This window comes from Hirundo rustica, chromosome 12 (assembly GCF_015227805.2).
Source record: "Hirundo rustica isolate bHirRus1 chromosome 12, bHirRus1.pri.v3, whole genome shotgun sequence".
NCBI classification, from domain to species: domain Eukaryota; kingdom Metazoa; phylum Chordata; class Aves; order Passeriformes; family Hirundinidae; genus Hirundo; species Hirundo rustica.
The window spans coordinates 19593657-19611553 of record NC_053461.1 but is presented as its reverse complement, the minus strand read 5'-3'; the positions used below and the strand labels follow the sequence as shown (position 1 = coordinate 19611553).

The 17897-nt window shown below is 51.1% G+C and overlaps 1 protein-coding gene across 1 annotated transcript in view; it reads right to left on the bottom strand.

The window, feature by feature from the left end:
- Positions 1–17897, bottom strand: part of ITPR1 (inositol 1,4,5-trisphosphate receptor type 1) — a 163140-nt gene that overhangs the window by 13834 nt on the left and 131409 nt on the right. Inside the window, exons 51-59 of the mRNA XM_058422258.1 lie at positions 17534–17726; positions 14854–14976; positions 11358–11533; positions 10585–10749; positions 9189–9384; positions 8597–8698; positions 6502–6641; positions 4947–5112; positions 3348–3508 (exon numbers count right to left, since the gene is read on the bottom strand). Of these exons, the coding sequence (XP_058278241.1) occupies positions 3348–3508; positions 4947–5112; positions 6502–6641; positions 8597–8698; positions 9189–9384; positions 10585–10749; positions 11358–11533; positions 14854–14976; positions 17534–17726 (1422 nt within the window). The remainder of the gene's footprint in view (positions 1–3347; positions 3509–4946; positions 5113–6501; positions 6642–8596; positions 8699–9188; positions 9385–10584; positions 10750–11357; positions 11534–14853; positions 14977–17533; positions 17727–17897) is intronic.

Here is a 17897-nt window from a genome sequence, read left to right as displayed (position 1 = left end):
GGGCACAGGGATCGAATGGGGCAGGGGCACAGGGATGGGGCAGGGCAGGGGCACAGGGCAGGGATGGGGCAGAGCAGGGGCACAGGGATAGGGCAGGGCAGCAGTGGGGTGTGCCCAGGCTCAGCTTGCCCTGCCCCACCCCGGCAGCCCCATTCCCTGAGCATCCCCAGCCATTCCCAGCAGAGATTCCTGAGATACCCCGAGTTGTACATCATCTGTCCCAGGCTCCCCTCGCTGATGAAAGGGAACATTATCCCTGTTCACAGGGGGAGGAATTCCAGCCTCCATCAGCAGCCTGGACCTGCAGCTACAAGCCCAGGGCAGCCTGGCCCTGCACAGGACTCAACCAAACCAGTCCAGATCAGAGCCACCAACAGCCCCAAACTGGTCCCAGAGCAGGGCAGAGGGAGGGACAGGGACAGTGCTGAGAGGCACAGCAGCACTGGCAGAACGGTTAGTAGATTTTATTTTACAGAATCCCAGAGTGGTTTGGGTTGGAAGGGACCTTAAAGCTCATCCCATTGCAGCCCCATGGGCAGAGACACCTCCCACCAGCCCAGGCTGCTCAGCTCAGATCACTGCTCTTTTTTTATTTTTTTTTGAATTTTGAGTTTTTGACCAGTCTTCAGTGCCCTAAACTCAACTCTGTTCCCAAGTGTACCTGTTGACTTCTTTCCTTGTGATGTACTTGAACTTAATGAGCTTCTGTCTGTGAAGAAATATAAAATTCACTAAGGAATTGGAGTTAATCATTGATTTCCAAGGCTACAGTTTCTTCTAATGTGGGGTCAGGATAGTGAAGGGGCCAGATCCAGCTCTGCCCTACCCAATGCAGTGGGAATCCTCAAAACTGCCTTTCTGCACACGTTGTTTTTAGACAAGAAAACATCAAAATTCAAGATCACTCTTAAAGGCGCCGGAATATTCACTAACTGCATAAATGAAATTGTCCAGGGTTCTTTTGGTACCACAGCGCTTAAAATATCTTTAAAGCACTGTACAAGCAGCACTGGAACCAACATACAAACTGACAGTAGATATAATTTAGGTGTCCTAAATTCTTTTTTTCTTATTTTACTGTTCCATAGTGTTGGAACAACCCACAAACACTGAATGGCAGAGGCAATTCTTAAATTTTTTTTTTCCCCTTTCATTCACCGAGGGGCAGAAATCCAAGAGTTCTCTGAAGGTATTTTGCTGGGAGTCAGAGCACAGGTGAAACGTTTGAGGTGTCCCACGCTGGGACTTGGAGCGCATGACGCTTCCCACCCCAACTCCTGAAAACGGGCAGAGCAGCAGCTGAAGGCTGGTGCCACACACAGCCCGGGGAAGACGTGCCCCCATCTCTGTCACCATCCAAGATGCTACAGTGCCACCTTCAGTCTGAAACACGGGAGGGAAATCCCTTCAAAAAGCCAGCCCTGCCCCAAGGAGCCCTCCCAGGAGAGGCTGGTGGCTGCCACGGGAAAGCAGCAGCTCCACAGTGGATCTCTGCCCTGGCACTCATGGCTCTCGTATTTAAAGCTTTCCTTGCTCTGTCCTGCTGCATTCACGGGATTTTGCCCAGACAGGCTGAGGTTGGGGAGTCCCCATCCCTGGAAGAGTCCAAGGAGAGGTTGGAGCAGCCTGGGACAGTGGGAGGTGTCCCTGCCCATGGCTGGGGTGGCACTGGATGGGCTTTGAGGTCCTTCCCAACCCAATCTGGGATTCTGTGAACACAGAAAGCTTGAGGAATAGATGAACCACCCAAATGATCCCTAAAAACACCTTCAACGGGGAAAAAAAACCCAAACACTTCTGGACTCTTACAGCAGCATTTAAAACAGGTCTGGCAGAGAAACAGATTCATCGTGCTTTACACCAAGATTTTAGGGCAGGAAAGGAAGTTTTAATGTTAAAGGACACAGGGAAGAAATTGATTTTCAGAGTAAGCTTTGCCAAACGGCTCCTCGGGAGTACACGGACTGCAGAGGACCCCAGAGTCTGAGCCTGGGGCAGGATGGGGACAGAGCACTCAGGTGAAACCCACATCTCCTGCCTATTCCACACTCCTGCAGCTACACCCCACATTCACCAGCCCTCACTGAGACCTGCTCTCAGATCTCCATTTAAAACTGCCTCATGAAATGCAAAACCCCACCAGCTACAGACACACTCCAAACCTCTACCTAGAGCGCATGGTTACATAAAATTGCATCTGCATGAGACACTCTGGCTATGCATAATTTATCCCTACTCCCATCCACACACAGTAATTAGCCCTTGCTGACACTTAATGAATGGGAATTCTCATAAAAGTTCTCCAGTGTTTGCGCTTCATGCAAACATATTCAGTGACTAATTCCTGGTTCTTATCTAATTCGAGCCGTTCATCTGAAATAATGAATCGGCTGCCAGCTGAAACTTTCCTTAAGCTGGCTTTAACAGCAACAAAAACACAGCACAAAGTCGTCTTTTAGGAGCAAAAGCACAACACAAAATTGCCTTTTAGAAGGAAAAACCCTTCAGGAGCGCAGCGCTCTCCCCCTGAAGTCATGCGTGCTGCGGGGGGATAAAGGAAGGGAGCAGAATAATCAGCCAGACTGGAAAGCAGCAGCGATGCACTTGGTTATCTCACTGTGCTAATCCTCTGTCAGGTGACTGCTCACAAGGTTGCTTTAAGCCCTCATTACTGAGGTAGAAATCCAGAAGCAGGACGGACGCTCTGGTGACCCCAGAGTAACACGCTCGACCTCGGAGGGGGCTCGGGGGGATTTACAGACCCACCCCCAGGGAGGTGGTGCCTCCAGCACAGGAGCTGGGAGGGGAGCACACTGCTCTGCTCTGAAGAAACCACACTGAAATGGTACAAATCAAACAGCTTTTGCTCCCCAGCCAGAAGACACAAATTATAACTAGGCTTCGGATCTAATTCCAGGAGCTCTGAACCTGCAGCTTGGCAGAGATGAGGCTTTTAATTCTCTCATTAAAAGCCCTTCCAATTGAGTAGACATTAATTGTAGTTTTTCACAATACTAAGCTCAAATCATATGACAACAAGTCAGTTGGAGATATTTATACCAGGACAGGTGCAAGCCTGTTGGTTGTGCTTCAGACACTTGCACCAGCTTGAAAATACTCTGCCTAAATGTGAATTGAAGGTTCTCTTCCCCTGATCCAAGCCATGGGGAGTGCCTGGCTGTCACCACTCGCTGTCACCTACCCCAGCACACACACAGAGTGCTCCGGAGGCTGGGAAGTCGCAGGTACAGTTATAAAATAAATTAAATACAATGCAGAGCACTGTACCAGACCTTCCACTGGATTGGTGTAATCTAGGAAAAAAAAAATCAAAACTCCAAACTCACCTTGATCATTTCTGCCACGTAACTCTCTGGTCCTGTGTATTCTGTGGAATCTTTGACTTTCACTAAGACAATAAAGCACAAATAGTGCCACATGTTGTGCTCTTCCTTGATGTGCTCTTCAAAGGTGACTGTCTTGTTGTCAAACTTATCTCTCTCCAAACCTGCGAGAGGGACACAGGGAGAACCCTGAGCGTTTGCCAGCTGGGGACCAGGAAAATCAGCTCCAGAACAGAACTGACTCCTAAAGTCTGACTGTGACTTCTGGGGGTCACAGCCATTCTGGAATGGACACTGAATAGCAGGATTAAACCTGACAAATAGCCAGGAAAGGGGAAGAAGAAGAAGGGGAAGAAAAAGAAGAAGGGGAAGAAAAAGAAGAAGGGGAAGAAAAAGAAGAAGGGGAAGAAAAAGAAGAAGGGGAAGAAAAAGAAGAAGGGGAAGAAAAAGAAGAAGGGAAGAAAAGAAGAAGGGGAAGAAAAAGAAGAAGGGGAAGAAAAAGAAGAAGGGGAAGAAAAAGAAGAAGGGGAAGAAAAAGAAGAAGGGGAAGAAAAAGAAGAAGGGGAAGAAGAAGAAGGGGAAGAAAAAGAAGAAGGGGAAGAAAAAGAAGAAGGGTAAGAAAAAGAAGAAGGGGAAGAAAAAGAAGAAGGGGAAGAAAAAGAAGAAGGGGAAGAAAAAGAAGTTGGGGAAGAAAAAGAAGAAGGGGAAGAAAAAGAAGAAGGGGAAGAAAAAGAAGAAGGGGAAGAAAAAGAAGAAGGGGAAGAAAAGAAGAAGGGGAAGAAAAGAAGAAGGGAAGAAAAAGAAGAAGGGGAAAGAAAAAGAAGAAGGGGAAGAAAAGAAGAAGGGGAAGAAGAAGGGAAAGAAGAAGGGGAAGAAAAAGAAGAAGGGGAAGAAAGAAAAAGAAGAAGGGGAAGAAAAAGAAGAAGGGGAAGAAAAAGAAGAAGGGGAAGAAAAAGAAGAAGGGGAAGAAAAGAAGAAGGGGAAGAAAAGAAGAATATCAGACAAGAAAGAGGGAAAAGAGGAAGAAGAGAAAGAATAAAGTGTAATGAGTACTGCTTATATTTATTATACATAACAGAGAAAAATTGGTTAAAAAAGGCAACAACCCTGTAGCAAGCAGTTTGCTGGATTTCATAACGCATCTCCTATTTTTAGGCCAACTGATGGCAAAAGCAACGTTTGCTTTGCAGCAAACTTCCAAAGGTTATCCCGTCAGGCTGTGAGTTATGCAACATGGCAGGACCGTGTCAGTCAACCACAGCACCTCCATCCCCAGCCTCCTGGTGGGAAAAGCCTCCACAGGCAGCGCTCTGCACGCCTGGAAAAAATGAGAGCTCATAAAAACCTCTCCCATCCCAACAGGAAACTGTTCTTCGAGGCAGAGGAGAAGCAAGAACTGGAGTCTTGAGGAAAAATGGCATCCTGAGCATTCCCCATCTGCTCCTGCTGCCAAGCACGTGGTACCCAGGAACATGAACTGGCTGAGGAATGCAGGGAGGAACAGCCAGTAATTCAAGGCTTTCTTTTTTTTTCCTGTGAGTTTGAGCTATCCCTGGCTTACCCAGAGTAACCCCTTCTTGTGAAGTGTCTCTCCACACTTACCACAGATAAAGCAAGTGGTTTTTAAAATCTCTTCTTTCTTCTGTTTTTCACTCCTTAAATCAGCAAAAGTGTCGATGATCACCCCAAAAATCAGGTTCAGGACAATAATGATGACCATGAAGAAGAACAACAGATCATAGATCACTCTAGCAGCAAAGAGAGGTTCCTGCAAGATACATTTTTGAATTATTAACAGCCCAATTAGGTGCACATCTCACCCCTAATTACCACCCTGCCCCACACCCCTTTCCCTAAGATTCTGCACTGCTGATGCTCTCCAAGAGGAACTCACAACTCAAAACATTAAATGAAACTAAAATGCAAAACTAAAATGCAAAAATCTCTGAAAGAAAAGCCAAATTAGCTGCCAGTGTGGCATCTCTGCAGAGCTGCCCTTCCTGTCTCCGAGATTCTGCATTTCTCTCACTTTCACAAGAGACAAAACTCTTCTCTCACACTGAAATTTGTTCTCACCCCTCCCTGGAGCCCTTCCAAATTATATCCTTATATTAATCTGCAGTGTGTCAACAGAGGATCAGTGTGGGCCATAAAGTCTTGTACTGGAATTTAATAGCATCAATTGCATTTAACAGCCGTGTAAAATGAACACTGAGCTGGACTTTGGAGTACACATCCCACATTTATTGCAGGTCTGAATACCCAAAATATCCAACCCCCATTCTCCCAGTCACCCTGCCAGTCAAGCACCCGACTTATTATTAAGTAACTGAAGGCTAAGTTTTAGAAAAAGGCTTTGAAATGTCAGGTGAAACAGAAAAGCACTGCCCCCAGTGAGGCTGTGGGAGTGTCAGCGATCTCAGAATCATCACACAATTGTAGAATGGGTGGGAGGGACCCTAAATCCCCCCCAGTGCCACCCCTGCCATGGCAGGGACACCTCCCACTGCCCCAGGCTGTCCCCAGTGTCCAGCCTGGCACTGCCAGGGATCCAGGGGCAGCCACAGCTGCCCTGGGCACCCTTGTGCCAGGGCTGCCCACCCTGCCAGGAGAGGATTCCTTCCTAAATGATGGACACAACCAGCTCCAACAGCAGGCAGAGGGGCAGCCAGAGGGGTGTCACAGAAAATCCCTGCTGCTTAGCCTGGTCCTCGCTCTGGTGACAGCTCCATCCTTCCTCCCCCACGCTCCCACCAACCCAGCCTGGTCCCTGTCCTCTGGTCCCTCCCACCTGACACGTTCCCCCTGCCAAGGTAACCAAACCTGGTGCCCCTGGCCGCCAGCAGTGCCACGGCATTTTCCTGCGCCACCTCGCGCTCCTCCCTCACCGATCTGTACCCATCTCCTCCCTTCAGCTCCTGAACCCCCAGCTCACACTGCTGGCTCCCCATTCCTGCTCTGGACAGCCCCCAAGCTGGAAAAGCCCGTGTGGGGTGGCTGGTGCTCAGTGTGACCCCCGGAGATGTCACCGCAGAGCCCCAGCAGCTGTCAAACCGCTCCTCGCCCGTTTGGAGCGGTGCACACGCGCTCTCCCCAGCAAAGCAGATCCCAGCCCTCCTCGGTATCGCTCCTCCACCCCCAGCCAGGGGTAATTTACCTCTTTGGAAGGTTTCCTGAGCACATCACCTACTCCACCCCCGCTCCTGAGCCCGTGACTCAGTACAGTAACAATGCACATCAGCAGCGTCTCGCACGTATGCTCCTTGTTCTCTTCCTCCATCTCCTCAGTGATCAGCTCTGGGAACACAGCAAGCAAAGACACGTCTCACAGCCAAGATTAGCTCCAAATCCTCCTCTCCATTCTTTGCTGGGTACGCTCTCTCCCCCCTCAGCCCGTGCTGCAAGTCCCTGTAGGTTCATTCCCCAAACCATCACGGAACAGGGTGGGCTGTGGGGACCTCTGCAGATCATCCATCCCAGCCCCTGCCCAGGCAGGGGCACCTGGAGCAGTGACACAGAACACGTCCAGGTGGGTTTGGGATGTCTCCAGAGAGGGAAACTCCATGATTTCCTGGGCAGCTGCTCCAGGGCTCTGCCCCATCCATGGAAAGAAGCTCTTCCTCATGTTGAGGCAAAACCTGTTTTAATTTATAGCCACTGCTCCTTGTCCTGTCACTGGGAACTGCTGGCAAGGGGCTGAAACCATCCTCTGACACCCCTTGGGGATATTCTATGGACTGATGGGATCCCCTCTCAGTCTTCCCTGCACTAAACATTCCCTCCTCAGAAGGGAGATGCTCCAGACCCCTCATCACCCTGTGGCCTCCCCTGGACCCTCTCCAGAGCCACCCTGGGAGCAGATCCCCTCCCTGCCCTCCTCTCCCCACTGCCAGTCTTCTTCTGTGCTGAGCTGCTGCCTGTGACTGGGTGAAATCTCTTCCCCTCCCTGCTCGCCTGCACAGCTCAGATCACCAGCTGCCTGTTTATACAGAACCCGAGCGTTCTGACAGCTCGGAGGACAAAGTGTTGCCTCTTCCACTCTCCCCTGGTGCCTGACAGATTGCACAGCCTTTGGGCTGCACTCAAAATGGCAACTTCCACTCGGAGCTTTCAAATGGCTAAAAGAGCGCTGCTTGTGGAAACAGCATTCTGCTAGAAACGCAACACGCTTCTTTTTGACCTTCTCTTCGCTTGGCTCAAGGCTCCGAACTTCACTGTTTCACTTGCAAGAGCTGCTAAAATCCATTCCCTAACCTCAAACACCCCCCTGCACCCATTAAAAACACCTCACGACTTTCACTGCGTCACCAGGATGCTCGTGAGCGGATCCCACCCTCCCACGGGCAGCCTGGAGAGACCCCAGCCCCTGAGCAGCCCTGAAACAACCAGGGCCCGAGAGCAGCGTGAGCACGCAGACGCCGCGAGAGCCTGGCGCTGCACTGATTATCTGAGATACAAAGACAGCCCCGAGTTTCCCTTCCTGCAGCCAGAGCGAAGGAGCTGAGAGCAGCAGCTTCTCCTGCAGCAAGGCTGATTTTTTTCTTGCTCAGAGAGGACCCCAGAGCAAAGCAGAGCCCTCTCCTCCCGTGAGCAGGGGCTGGTGGCTGTGGTGGCCATGCGAGAGCTGCTCTTCCAGAGGAACTGGGATGCTCTGTCTGCCCCTCCCAGCCAGCACCGTCCATCTCCCACAAGGAAATTACATTTCCTAGAAATAAAACTGGAATGTTTCAATACCCAGGTAATATCTCACTTTCTTGATCTCCAAACCTACCCATGTCGACTTAATCCATCAGGTACTTCCTGCCATGATATTAAAACAGTTCCTCAGTTTGAGAGAGAACAATGCTGCCAAATAAACCATATTTCACAGGGCATTATCCTCTGAGATCACATTTAATAGCCTCATGTTTTAAGATAATAAACTTTGCAAAGAGGCAAACCGCATCTCTTCCTTCTCCAATTGATGCAGAAAATTAAAGAGTATGGCAGTGTTTTATGAAGTCTGGTTTAGTTCTAAGTTTCTCTGCTTTGGTCACTTCGTGTAACAAACGTTATTTATGCTGCCGGCCTAAAATGATCCCATTTCAAGTTAATCTCGTGATAGCTTTGTTCCCAAATTTACTGCATAGGATTTTCTGAAGAAATTATTTTAATTGAAGGTGATTAACTAAAAAAAGAAAAAAAAAAAAAAAAAAAAAAAAAAAAGAGTGAGAAGTCAGGGCGTGAGTTGGGAACTGCAGAGTGGTACTCACGGTCGGAGGGGACGATGGAGGAGCAGTTTTCACTGCTCCCTGCCTTGCACACGTCTGAGTAGAGGAACTCGCCAGTCATGGTCTCACCTGGCTCTGTGCGATCTGAAACCACAAAATGCTGCATCAAAGGGTGATTTCACACCTTGCAAGGCGAATTCTCAGGTATCAGGGTTCCCCATCGTGCTCAGTGTGCATTTAGAGCAGTACCTTACCCCAGAGTTTACCAGGGCACAGTACTGACTGACACATTCCACGCCTTTAAATACAACCACAAAAGCATTTCTATTTCACAGAATCCCAGATTCACCAAGGTTGGAAAAAAACCCTCCCAAATTCTTCACTTAGTGCCTGATGCCCACCTTGTCACCAACCCAGAGCTCTGAGTGCCACTTCCAGCCCTTCCTTGGACACCTCCAGGGCTGGGCTCTCCAAACCTCCCTGGACAGCACCTTCCAGTGCCAGACCACCCTTTCCACAAAGAAATTCCTGCTGCTGTCCAGCCTGGCCACCCCTGGCCCAGCCTGACGCCCTGGGGAACAAGAATCCCTTATTTCTCCAACACAACCCACGGGAATCAGCTTCCGGAACCGACCTGGCAGCAGGGTCTCGTTCGGGAGCTTGTCCACCTCCAGGATGAAGTCATCCTTGAAGAAGAGGTAGCCCACGATGGAGAACAGGTAGACCAGGATGAGGGCCAGCACGGCGGTGAGGATGATGGAGCGCCCGTTGCGGGTGACGCTCTTGATGACGTTGAGCAGCGTCTCCTCGCGGTACACCAGGTCAAAGAGCTGGGGACAGCCAACGGCAGCACGTGGAGCGGCCCTGGCGGCACCTGTCCCGGGCCACGCTCTCGGGGAGCGCAGGAACAGGGGCAGCTGTGCCCCCCCGGCCTGCAGCCCGTGCCCGCTGCGGGCAGCTCTTCCTGCCTCGGTGCTAGACACGCACCCAGCTGCCAGCACAGACTGTAACCTGGTTTTTAGAGCATTTATCTACCCCCTCGCAGCCTCCAGGCAGCTCAGTTCAAATCACAACTTGCTGTTTTCTTTAATTCTTAATTCATTGAGCATTTCATGAAAGCAGCAGTGTTTTTCTCCCCAAATCCTGTGTTTAGATTTCTCTGCTGATGCTCCCCTCGTTTTTCACTGGGTCTGGCACAGGCAGGTTGTGGCTATGCTGGTGGATCAGAGGTATTTGTTAAACTGGGCCTCCATGAACACAGCAAACAACCAGCTCAGGTACCAGAGGATGTGGCAAATATCAGCCAAAGGCACAAAAATAGCCTGTTCTGAATGGCATTTCAGTTTTGCTTCAACAGTGACCCGTTTTCTCCACCAACACTAGACCCCCTCCCTCAGTGTCATTCTGGAAGCACTGTGCTGTGCAAGGTGAATAATCCCACCCCAGACAGAGGAACTGGTGTGCCAGGATCCCTGTCCATCCCAGGAGGGCTGGACACAGCCATGGAGACGCTCCAGAGTGATCCAGCTGCTCAGAAAGCCCTGACACCGTGTTACAGTCGTTGATAACAACACAGCAAAGCAACCCAGCCCATCTCATTCCACCCAGGGCAGGGACACCTCCCACTGTCCCAGGCTGTCCCCAGTGTCCAGCCTGGCCTTGGGCACTGCCAGGGATCCAGGGGCAGCCGCAGCTGCTCTGGGCACCTGTGCCAGGGCATCCCCACCCTCCCAGGGAGGAATTTCTTCCTCATATCTAATCTAAACCTCTCCTCTTTTGGTTTAAAACCACCCCGCTGTGTCCTCTCCCTGTCTGTCTGTGCAAGAAGCCACCCATCAGCAAAAGGGACGTGGCAGGAGTCCTGCTGCCTCCCACAGTGACCTCTCCTAAAGAAAACCCCCAGGCTGTGGCTCTTCCCAGTATCTGTTCAACAGCTTCCCAGCATGAAAGCAGGGATTTTCCTGGATGTGCCCAAGACGGGACTTGACAAACAGACCAGAAGATGTTCTGAGGGCCAAGCAAACACCCACCAGGAGGCTGTAGAAGAACTCGTGCACGAAGAGCCCCAGGGCACAGATCAGCAGGTACAGCAGGTGATAGAGGAACTCCACGTCCATGATCATGGCCTTGTACCCTCGCGTGAAGGTTCCGCAGTTACCCACGAAACTCATCAGGAAAATAATTTTATTACAAACCTAAGGAAAGATCAGCCATAAATTGGTCAGTATCAGGGAAAACAGACTGTCTCTTCAAGCTGGAGGTAACTTGGCACCTTGCTGGGCAATCCCTTCCAATGCCTGACTACTTTTCCATGGGAAATTCCTGCTGATGTCCAACCTGAGGCTCCCCTGGCCCAGGCTGGGGCCGTTCCCTCTCCTCCTGTCCCTGTTCCCTGGAAGCAGAGCCCCACCCAGGGCTGTCCCCTGCTGTCAGGGAGCTGTGCAGAGCCAGAAATCCCCTCCTGAGCCTCCTTCTCTCCAGGCTGAGCCTCCCCAGCAGCCTCACAGAGCATCACTCGGTGAGCCTCACACAACCCCATCAATCCTGAGGCGCTCTGGGTGAATAACCAGGCGCTTTAGGTCGCAGAGACTCCTCCCCGTGTCGGTGTGAGCTGCTCCTGCACCGAGCAAAACCTCAGAGCCCTGCCTGCAGCCCGGGGAACCGGGGCAGAACGAACACCAGAGAGCCCCAGGAGGGAATCACTCCTCCCACCAGCCCATTTCCGCTCCGTGGACGAGGAACCCTCGCATCAGAGGCGGGGATAAAGAGCCAGAAAAGCCAGAAGAGCGTGCCGGGATCTTACGTTGAATGCCCCCAGGAGGAAGAGCGTGGGCTGCAGCCCCACGGAGAAGATGAGGCGCAGGATGGTGGAGGCGATCAGGGCGCGGATGCCGTGCGGCTTGGGCAGGGCGATGACGATGGCCAGCGAGATCAGCATGGCTGTCCACAGCAAGCCCGACAAGTGGGGCTCCAGCGTGCCTGCCGGGGGGAACGAAAAACAAACGACAAACGGGCGCCGCGTCAGCGACCCGAGCAGAGCGCCGCCGCCCGCCCTGCGCCCGGCCCCGCGCGCGGCTGCCGCCTCCTGTCAGGGCAGGGACTGAAGCACGCAGCCTGCTCGCGCTCAGACCCAGCTCTTCGTTCATTCTGATCAGAATTTCGGCCAACGAGGTGGAAAATGGCTCCGTCTCTTACTCCTCCCACCGTCTTTTTAAGCTAATTACCCAATAACGAGTGACACCTGTATTGTTTATACTTTTAACCCAAGAACTGACCACCTGAGGTCCACAATGCAGACTCTTTCACCCGACTGCAAAAAAACCACCCAAACCCATGAAGAAGGTGAAAGAACAACTAAGCCTACGCCTTAAATCCTCCATATCGCTTTGCATATATTACTAGAAGTATTACTAAGTCTAAAGCAAGTACATTAATAGAAGTAAGTATTACTAAGTCTAAAGCCTTAAATTCAAAGTTTCCAGGGTTCCATCACCCAGCCCCACGTCCAGCCATCCCTGGCTGCACAGCAGCAACACCTGAGCCCAAGTCCTTCAGCAGGGTTTAATCACAAACTCGTTACTAAATCTAAATGCCAATGAGAAATCCCAATGAGAAGCACGGAGGCTCCTCATGTTGGTGCTCACTGCTCTCACACCTGAGTGCAGAGGGGCTGTGCAGAGGCAGCGCCTGGGCAGCTGAGGACACTCCCAGAGCCTTCTGATGCGCTTTTGGTCAGAGCCTTGGACCCAGGGTTGGCATCTCTTGCTGTGTCTATTTAGACTGTCCCATGAGACTGGCTGCTTACACAACACCAAGCCCGTGTGGCTAAAAATACTCTTCTGTTAAAGAGCCGGGAAAAAGGTTCAGCCCAAAACACCATTCCATATTCCACCATTCACCCCAGGTTTGTGCAGAATGTGAGACGCCTCTTTCGCAAAGCTACCTTCGAAAATTTTTATCCTCAAGCAACAGGTCCCTCAGCAGACAAAAAAGCAAGATGGCCCAAATTTCACAGCCCTTCTGCAAGGACATCCTCACAGAACTCGTGTCTGACTGGCAAGATCCTCACTCAAGGCTTTTCCACCCTGCTCCCAAATTCAGGCAGCTTAGGAAATATTACTCTCATCTGACTACCACGAGCAGCCATTTAATCTTGTTCCAAATCACTGCAGATTAATAAAGACAGCAGAGGATGGATGGAAATTAAAAGTTAATAAGCGTAAAGTCGAACAGCTGTTTTGGCTGCCTGGGGGGAGAGTTTGGGCTCCTGGAGCTGCCACACAGCACAAGGTGCCGAGCTGGGAATGGAGGCACCGAGTGGGAACAAGCAACAGCACGGAGAGGGGACAGAGATGTGCAGCAGCTTACTTAGGAACGGCTTATCTAAAATGTAAAGGAGATTTACTGGGAATCTGTTGGCTTCCAAGAGTTGCAGCAGCTCCCTGCAGGCCTGAAGAAACACCTGGAGTGACTGAAGCCCTCAGGTGCTGCCTGGACACCCACCTGGGCCCGGCCCAGAACCCCAGGGTGCCCGAGGAGCGCAGTGCCAGGACCTCATGGGACCCAGCTGTGTCACCCCAGGGCAGAGCAGGGCTTGGACCACAGGCTCCCCTCTCCCTCCCAGGGACAGAGAGGGGCTGGGAGCAGCGACCCTGTCCTGGCACACGGAGCTAAGGCTGGTCACTCATCAGCTTCTGCACCCAACCTGCCCCCCAAGCCTTGCTGGGAGCACAGGGAGCCCCTGCATGGGGGCATGGGCAGGAGGAACATGCAACCAGCAGGAAGTTCTCCCTGTCTCTGGAATTCTCACCATTCCAGTACCCAATTCCAGGCATCCAGTTTTGTTTCTGCTCCTCAAGTCAGAAGTTTTACAGCTTCTGCTACTGTCAGATGCTCATCAGCTGCTCAGTTCCCCGTGTCTGAGCAATTCAAGACACTGACAACTTCCCCCAAACAGTCTGCTTGGAAGAGTTGGGTTTTTTTTTAGCTAAATATAAGATACACATGTATTTATTTATTTTGCTTTTTGGATTCTAACCAGGAGAGGAAGAGGTTTTATCAAAACGTTACCTGATAAATAAAGAATTTCAAGTATGCAGGGTAGGGCATCTTCAAAACACCAAACAATCGCCCCCCACAGTCTTGGACAGTTTGTAATCTCAGGGAGCTCATTTAACCAGCAGCTTTCCTGGCAGCCAGAAATTCCGAGCTTTTAACTTGGGATCTTTGCAGCTAGAGACAGAAATTCAGTTGCTCTTTGGGCTTGCTAGAACCTCCCAGCCAGGATCTGGGCTGTCCCCACTCTGCTGACACTGGGTGTGACACAGAGCTGCAGCCACAGCCTGCAGGTCCTGATGGCAGAAGGTAAAACTCCTCTCTTCCCCCTCTCAGGAGCGCTGGAATTTGGTCTAAAACATCCCCCTGAGAGCCTTTTCCAGGAGGCAAACCCCCTAACACAAGGGAAAAGCTCCTACCCAGACATTCACGTGCTCTGCAAGTGATGCCCGCCACATTCCTGAGAACATCCCTGCGGATCTCCCAAGCGCTGCTGAGGGCTCCAGCCCTGCCCTGCCCCGGGGAGAGGCTGCATCTGCTCTGAGAGCCACAGGCTCACACAGCCCTGCCTGGGAGCAGAGCAGCTTCCAGGGAGCTGTCACTGCGATCCCACGGCGCCATCCCACAGTCTGTGGCAGGAATTCCCCCATCCCACAATCTGTGGCAGGAATTCCCCCTGTCCCAGCATTTGTGGCAGGAATTCCCCCGTGGGAACGCTCTGCTCCCCAGACCCCTGGGGCAGGCAAATCCTGGGAACGCGCTCTTCTCCCTAATCCTCCATGGATTCCTGCTGGTCACATCCCCCCCGCCCGGGCAGGACAATGTCACCCACCCCCAGCCCCCAGAGACCTCCTGGAGCACCAGGAAAAGTGTGTGGAAAAGGCCATTAATAAACTGAAAGCTCGAGGAAAGCGGCACATTCACCACCTCACTTATTTTTAGCTCAGTCCTTAATTACAGGACTTTAAAACAAAGTAGAACAGTCAAGCAATTAAAGGTGGATGTTGGCCTTGGGTAATTTTTTTCCCCTAGGAAAAAGCACGGCTCTGCATTTTCCTTAAAAACGCCCCAAGAAGGAGTAAGAGAACAGCACAATTTAAACCAAGGGGATTTAAAAAGCCAAATTCTGTTCTCCTGCCCCCACTGACGCAAACAGCGCACAAGCGTGAGTGGGGAGAGCACAGCTGGGCTTGTGACACCTTATTTCTCCACGTGGGTTTTTTTTTTAGGTTGAATGTCAGTACCTCCTCGAATTCCTTTGAATGGGTAGAAAAATGCCACCAGCAGGTTCATGAGGACAGCCAGGTTAAAGGAAATGCTGCTCCAGAAGGACATGTTCCGAGCACACCAGTACAGGAAAGGCTGAGCTGCAAGAGAGAAAATGATTTCTTTTCCATGGAGGGTTTGCTAAAAATCAGAGGTCTCTATTAAAAAAAAAAAAGAAAAAAAGCACCACCAAAACAGATTTGTTTTCTGTTTGCCCAAAAGCACAGCATCTAAAGTATTCATGGCTTATTCTATTTAATTATCCTTCATCTTGGGGGCCCTTCAAGTTTCCTAGGTGGTGTTTTAAGGCAAAGGATCCCTGTTTCAAACAGGGTTTAACAGCAGCAAGAGAACGAGCTGAGAAACTGCAGAGATCAAGCGCTTGAGGCTTCCCCTAATAATCTACTTTGTACTCAGGGTCACACCGAGAACAATTTGGGGGAGGAAAATGAGCAGTGAGCTCCAGCCCCATCCCTCTGCGTCCTGCTGCTGCCAGCAGCTCACCTGCACCAGGCAGTGCCGCCTGTAAATTCATTTTCTGCTGAGAGCAGCCCAAACCAGCCCTGGAATAACCAGGGGTGGGTGAAGCTCCCTGGGCTCCCCTCTGCGCCGGGGGCAAAGGACTCAGCACATCTGCACAGAGCTCGGTGTACAGTCCAACAGCACATTTAAATCCTTCATGTTATGCACAAATACTTCTCCAAAAGACTCCTGATTTTAATAATCCCTGCAGCCAGAACCAAGAGGCAGAGAGCAGGAAGATTCCTCTGCCGAAGTGGTCGTGAACCCAAAGCCGACAAGGAAGCCAAGAGGCTGCCCTGCAGTAATTCCCTCTGCACCCAGGCAAAATCCCCCTGATTTTAGCTCCTGCAGGCTTGCTGCACAGCAAATTGTGTCCTCCTGAAACCTAGACTAGTGAAAAAAAAGCCATTAAAAATGCTCTCAAAGAAGGGAAAGGAACTGTTTGGCCCTGGTGGAGGGAGGCAGCATGTGCAGAGAGCAGAGAGCAAAGAAAAAGCTCTCAGTAAAATTCAGGAACAAGCTGAAAGTGCAGACTTTGGGTTGAAGGGTGATTTACCACATGCAGCAGCTCTGAGCCCTGCAGCAGCCACCACCTCCCTCCAGCAAATCCTCTCCTCTAACACCCCCAGACAACAAAGGGGTAAAGAATTCCACCATATCTCCACGTTCTCCATTTCCTTTTAACTGGAAGACTTCGTAACCAGGTTTAATCAATTCATATGAAATTATGTCAGGGCGATTACAAAGGTCCAGGTTTAACTTTACACCTTCCTTTGGGGAAGGACACTGCCTAGTGCTTCTGCCTGGCTTTGGCAGCTCGTTTCCATCCTTAATTAACAATTAAGAGGCTTCTGGTGCTCAGATTATGGGCCAGCAGCATGAGCTGAAGGGAGAGGTAGGTGGGTCTTTATTTTAGAAGTTTTTTGAGGGTTGATAAACTCTGACTGGCATCACAGGAGCACACACAGCACTGCCAGAGGTCAGAGCTCCAACACAAAAATTCTGCTGAAAATGTGAGAAACAACTGTACAAATGCAAAGCATCACTCAGAGGCCAGGCAAGACCTAGATATTAGAGACAGAATAAATGATCCCCCTTTTTTAAAGGAAAAAAAAAAATGCTCTCCACTCCTGCAGGTGGATCTTGGCTAATTGTTGGTCTGTTATTAATGATGAATGCCTTCACAGCTTGCCTGGAGACAGCCTCAAAGACAAAGTGACTCGAACAACAAAACCTAACAGGATATATGGATGCTGCAGAAGTTGCAATTTGTTTAGGATGTCACACTCCCAGATTTCTCGCAGAGCTCTCAGATTTTTGGAAGCAGTCCCACACCAGCTCCAAGGCGGGGTTCCAGACCAGTGCTGCTCTTGCAGTAAGGGCTGGAGTGGAGCTGAGGGGAGCAGCAGTGCTGTCAGACTGGCAGGGGGTGAGTGGAGCAGGAAGGACCTGCCTTACCTCACCTTTCACTGCCCAGGTCTCAGCACTGCCCACTGAGCTGCAGCACCCGGCCTTCAGCAGAACAGGAGCAAAAAATATAAAGCGAATGAGCTAGAAGGTTTACTGGGAGACAAGGTGGCACTGTGTGAATTAAAATATCATTTTAAGGGATTTCCCAGCTGCCAGTGAGACCCTCAGAGGGAAAATCAGCGCTTGAAAACACCTGTGTTCAGACATTTTAGCATCACGGGGATGGAAGGGACTTGTCAGCCTGTCAGCCAGCCTACTTGCCAAAAAGGGATGAATCCCACTTTACCACTGCTGAGAAATCCATCTTCAACTTGTTCTTTAACATCTCCATTCCTAGAGATGCCCTGAGCCCACAGAATCTTTACGGCTGGAGGAGACCTTCACAATCCCCAAGGCTGCGCTCCCCAGCTGCACCCTCCCCCTGCCTCTCCTCCTCCACACATTTGCTCCCTCCTGCTGGATCTCAAGAAGAACGACCCGCGCTGCTCCCTCCCTCTCTGCCCGGGATCCCTGGATCCAGCATCCTGCCACGGTGCAGAGGAGCAGCTCCTGCACGCAGTCACGGAGGTGGCACTGGGGAAGCAAGCACCCGCTGCTCCGGCAGCGCTCCAAACCCCCGGAGCCCGGCCCCAGCGCTCCGCCCCGCCTGGAGCAGCACGGACCCACCTCGCAGCTTCTTCTGCCAGTTCATCTCGTTGAAGAGGTCCTCAGACTTGAGGAAGAAGTCGTTGATCTTGCTGCCCTGCTCGTCCCTCTCCGTGGTGTAGTAGATGCGCAGCTTGGACTCCTTGGTGAGGAACTCGCAGATGCTGGGCACGGGGAACACGATCTGCTCCATGGTGCGGTCCGACCTGACAATCTGCACAGCAGCCCCGTCATCTCCAGCTTGGAAATGCTTTCATTTCTCCCTTTGCTGACTGTTTTGCTCCCCTTTTCAAACCAGCTACGTGCAGACACATTTCCAAAGAGCAGCAGCTCGACGCAGGTTTGATTTAGTCTACCTCTCAGAGCAGGTCTACGTTTAGCTCCA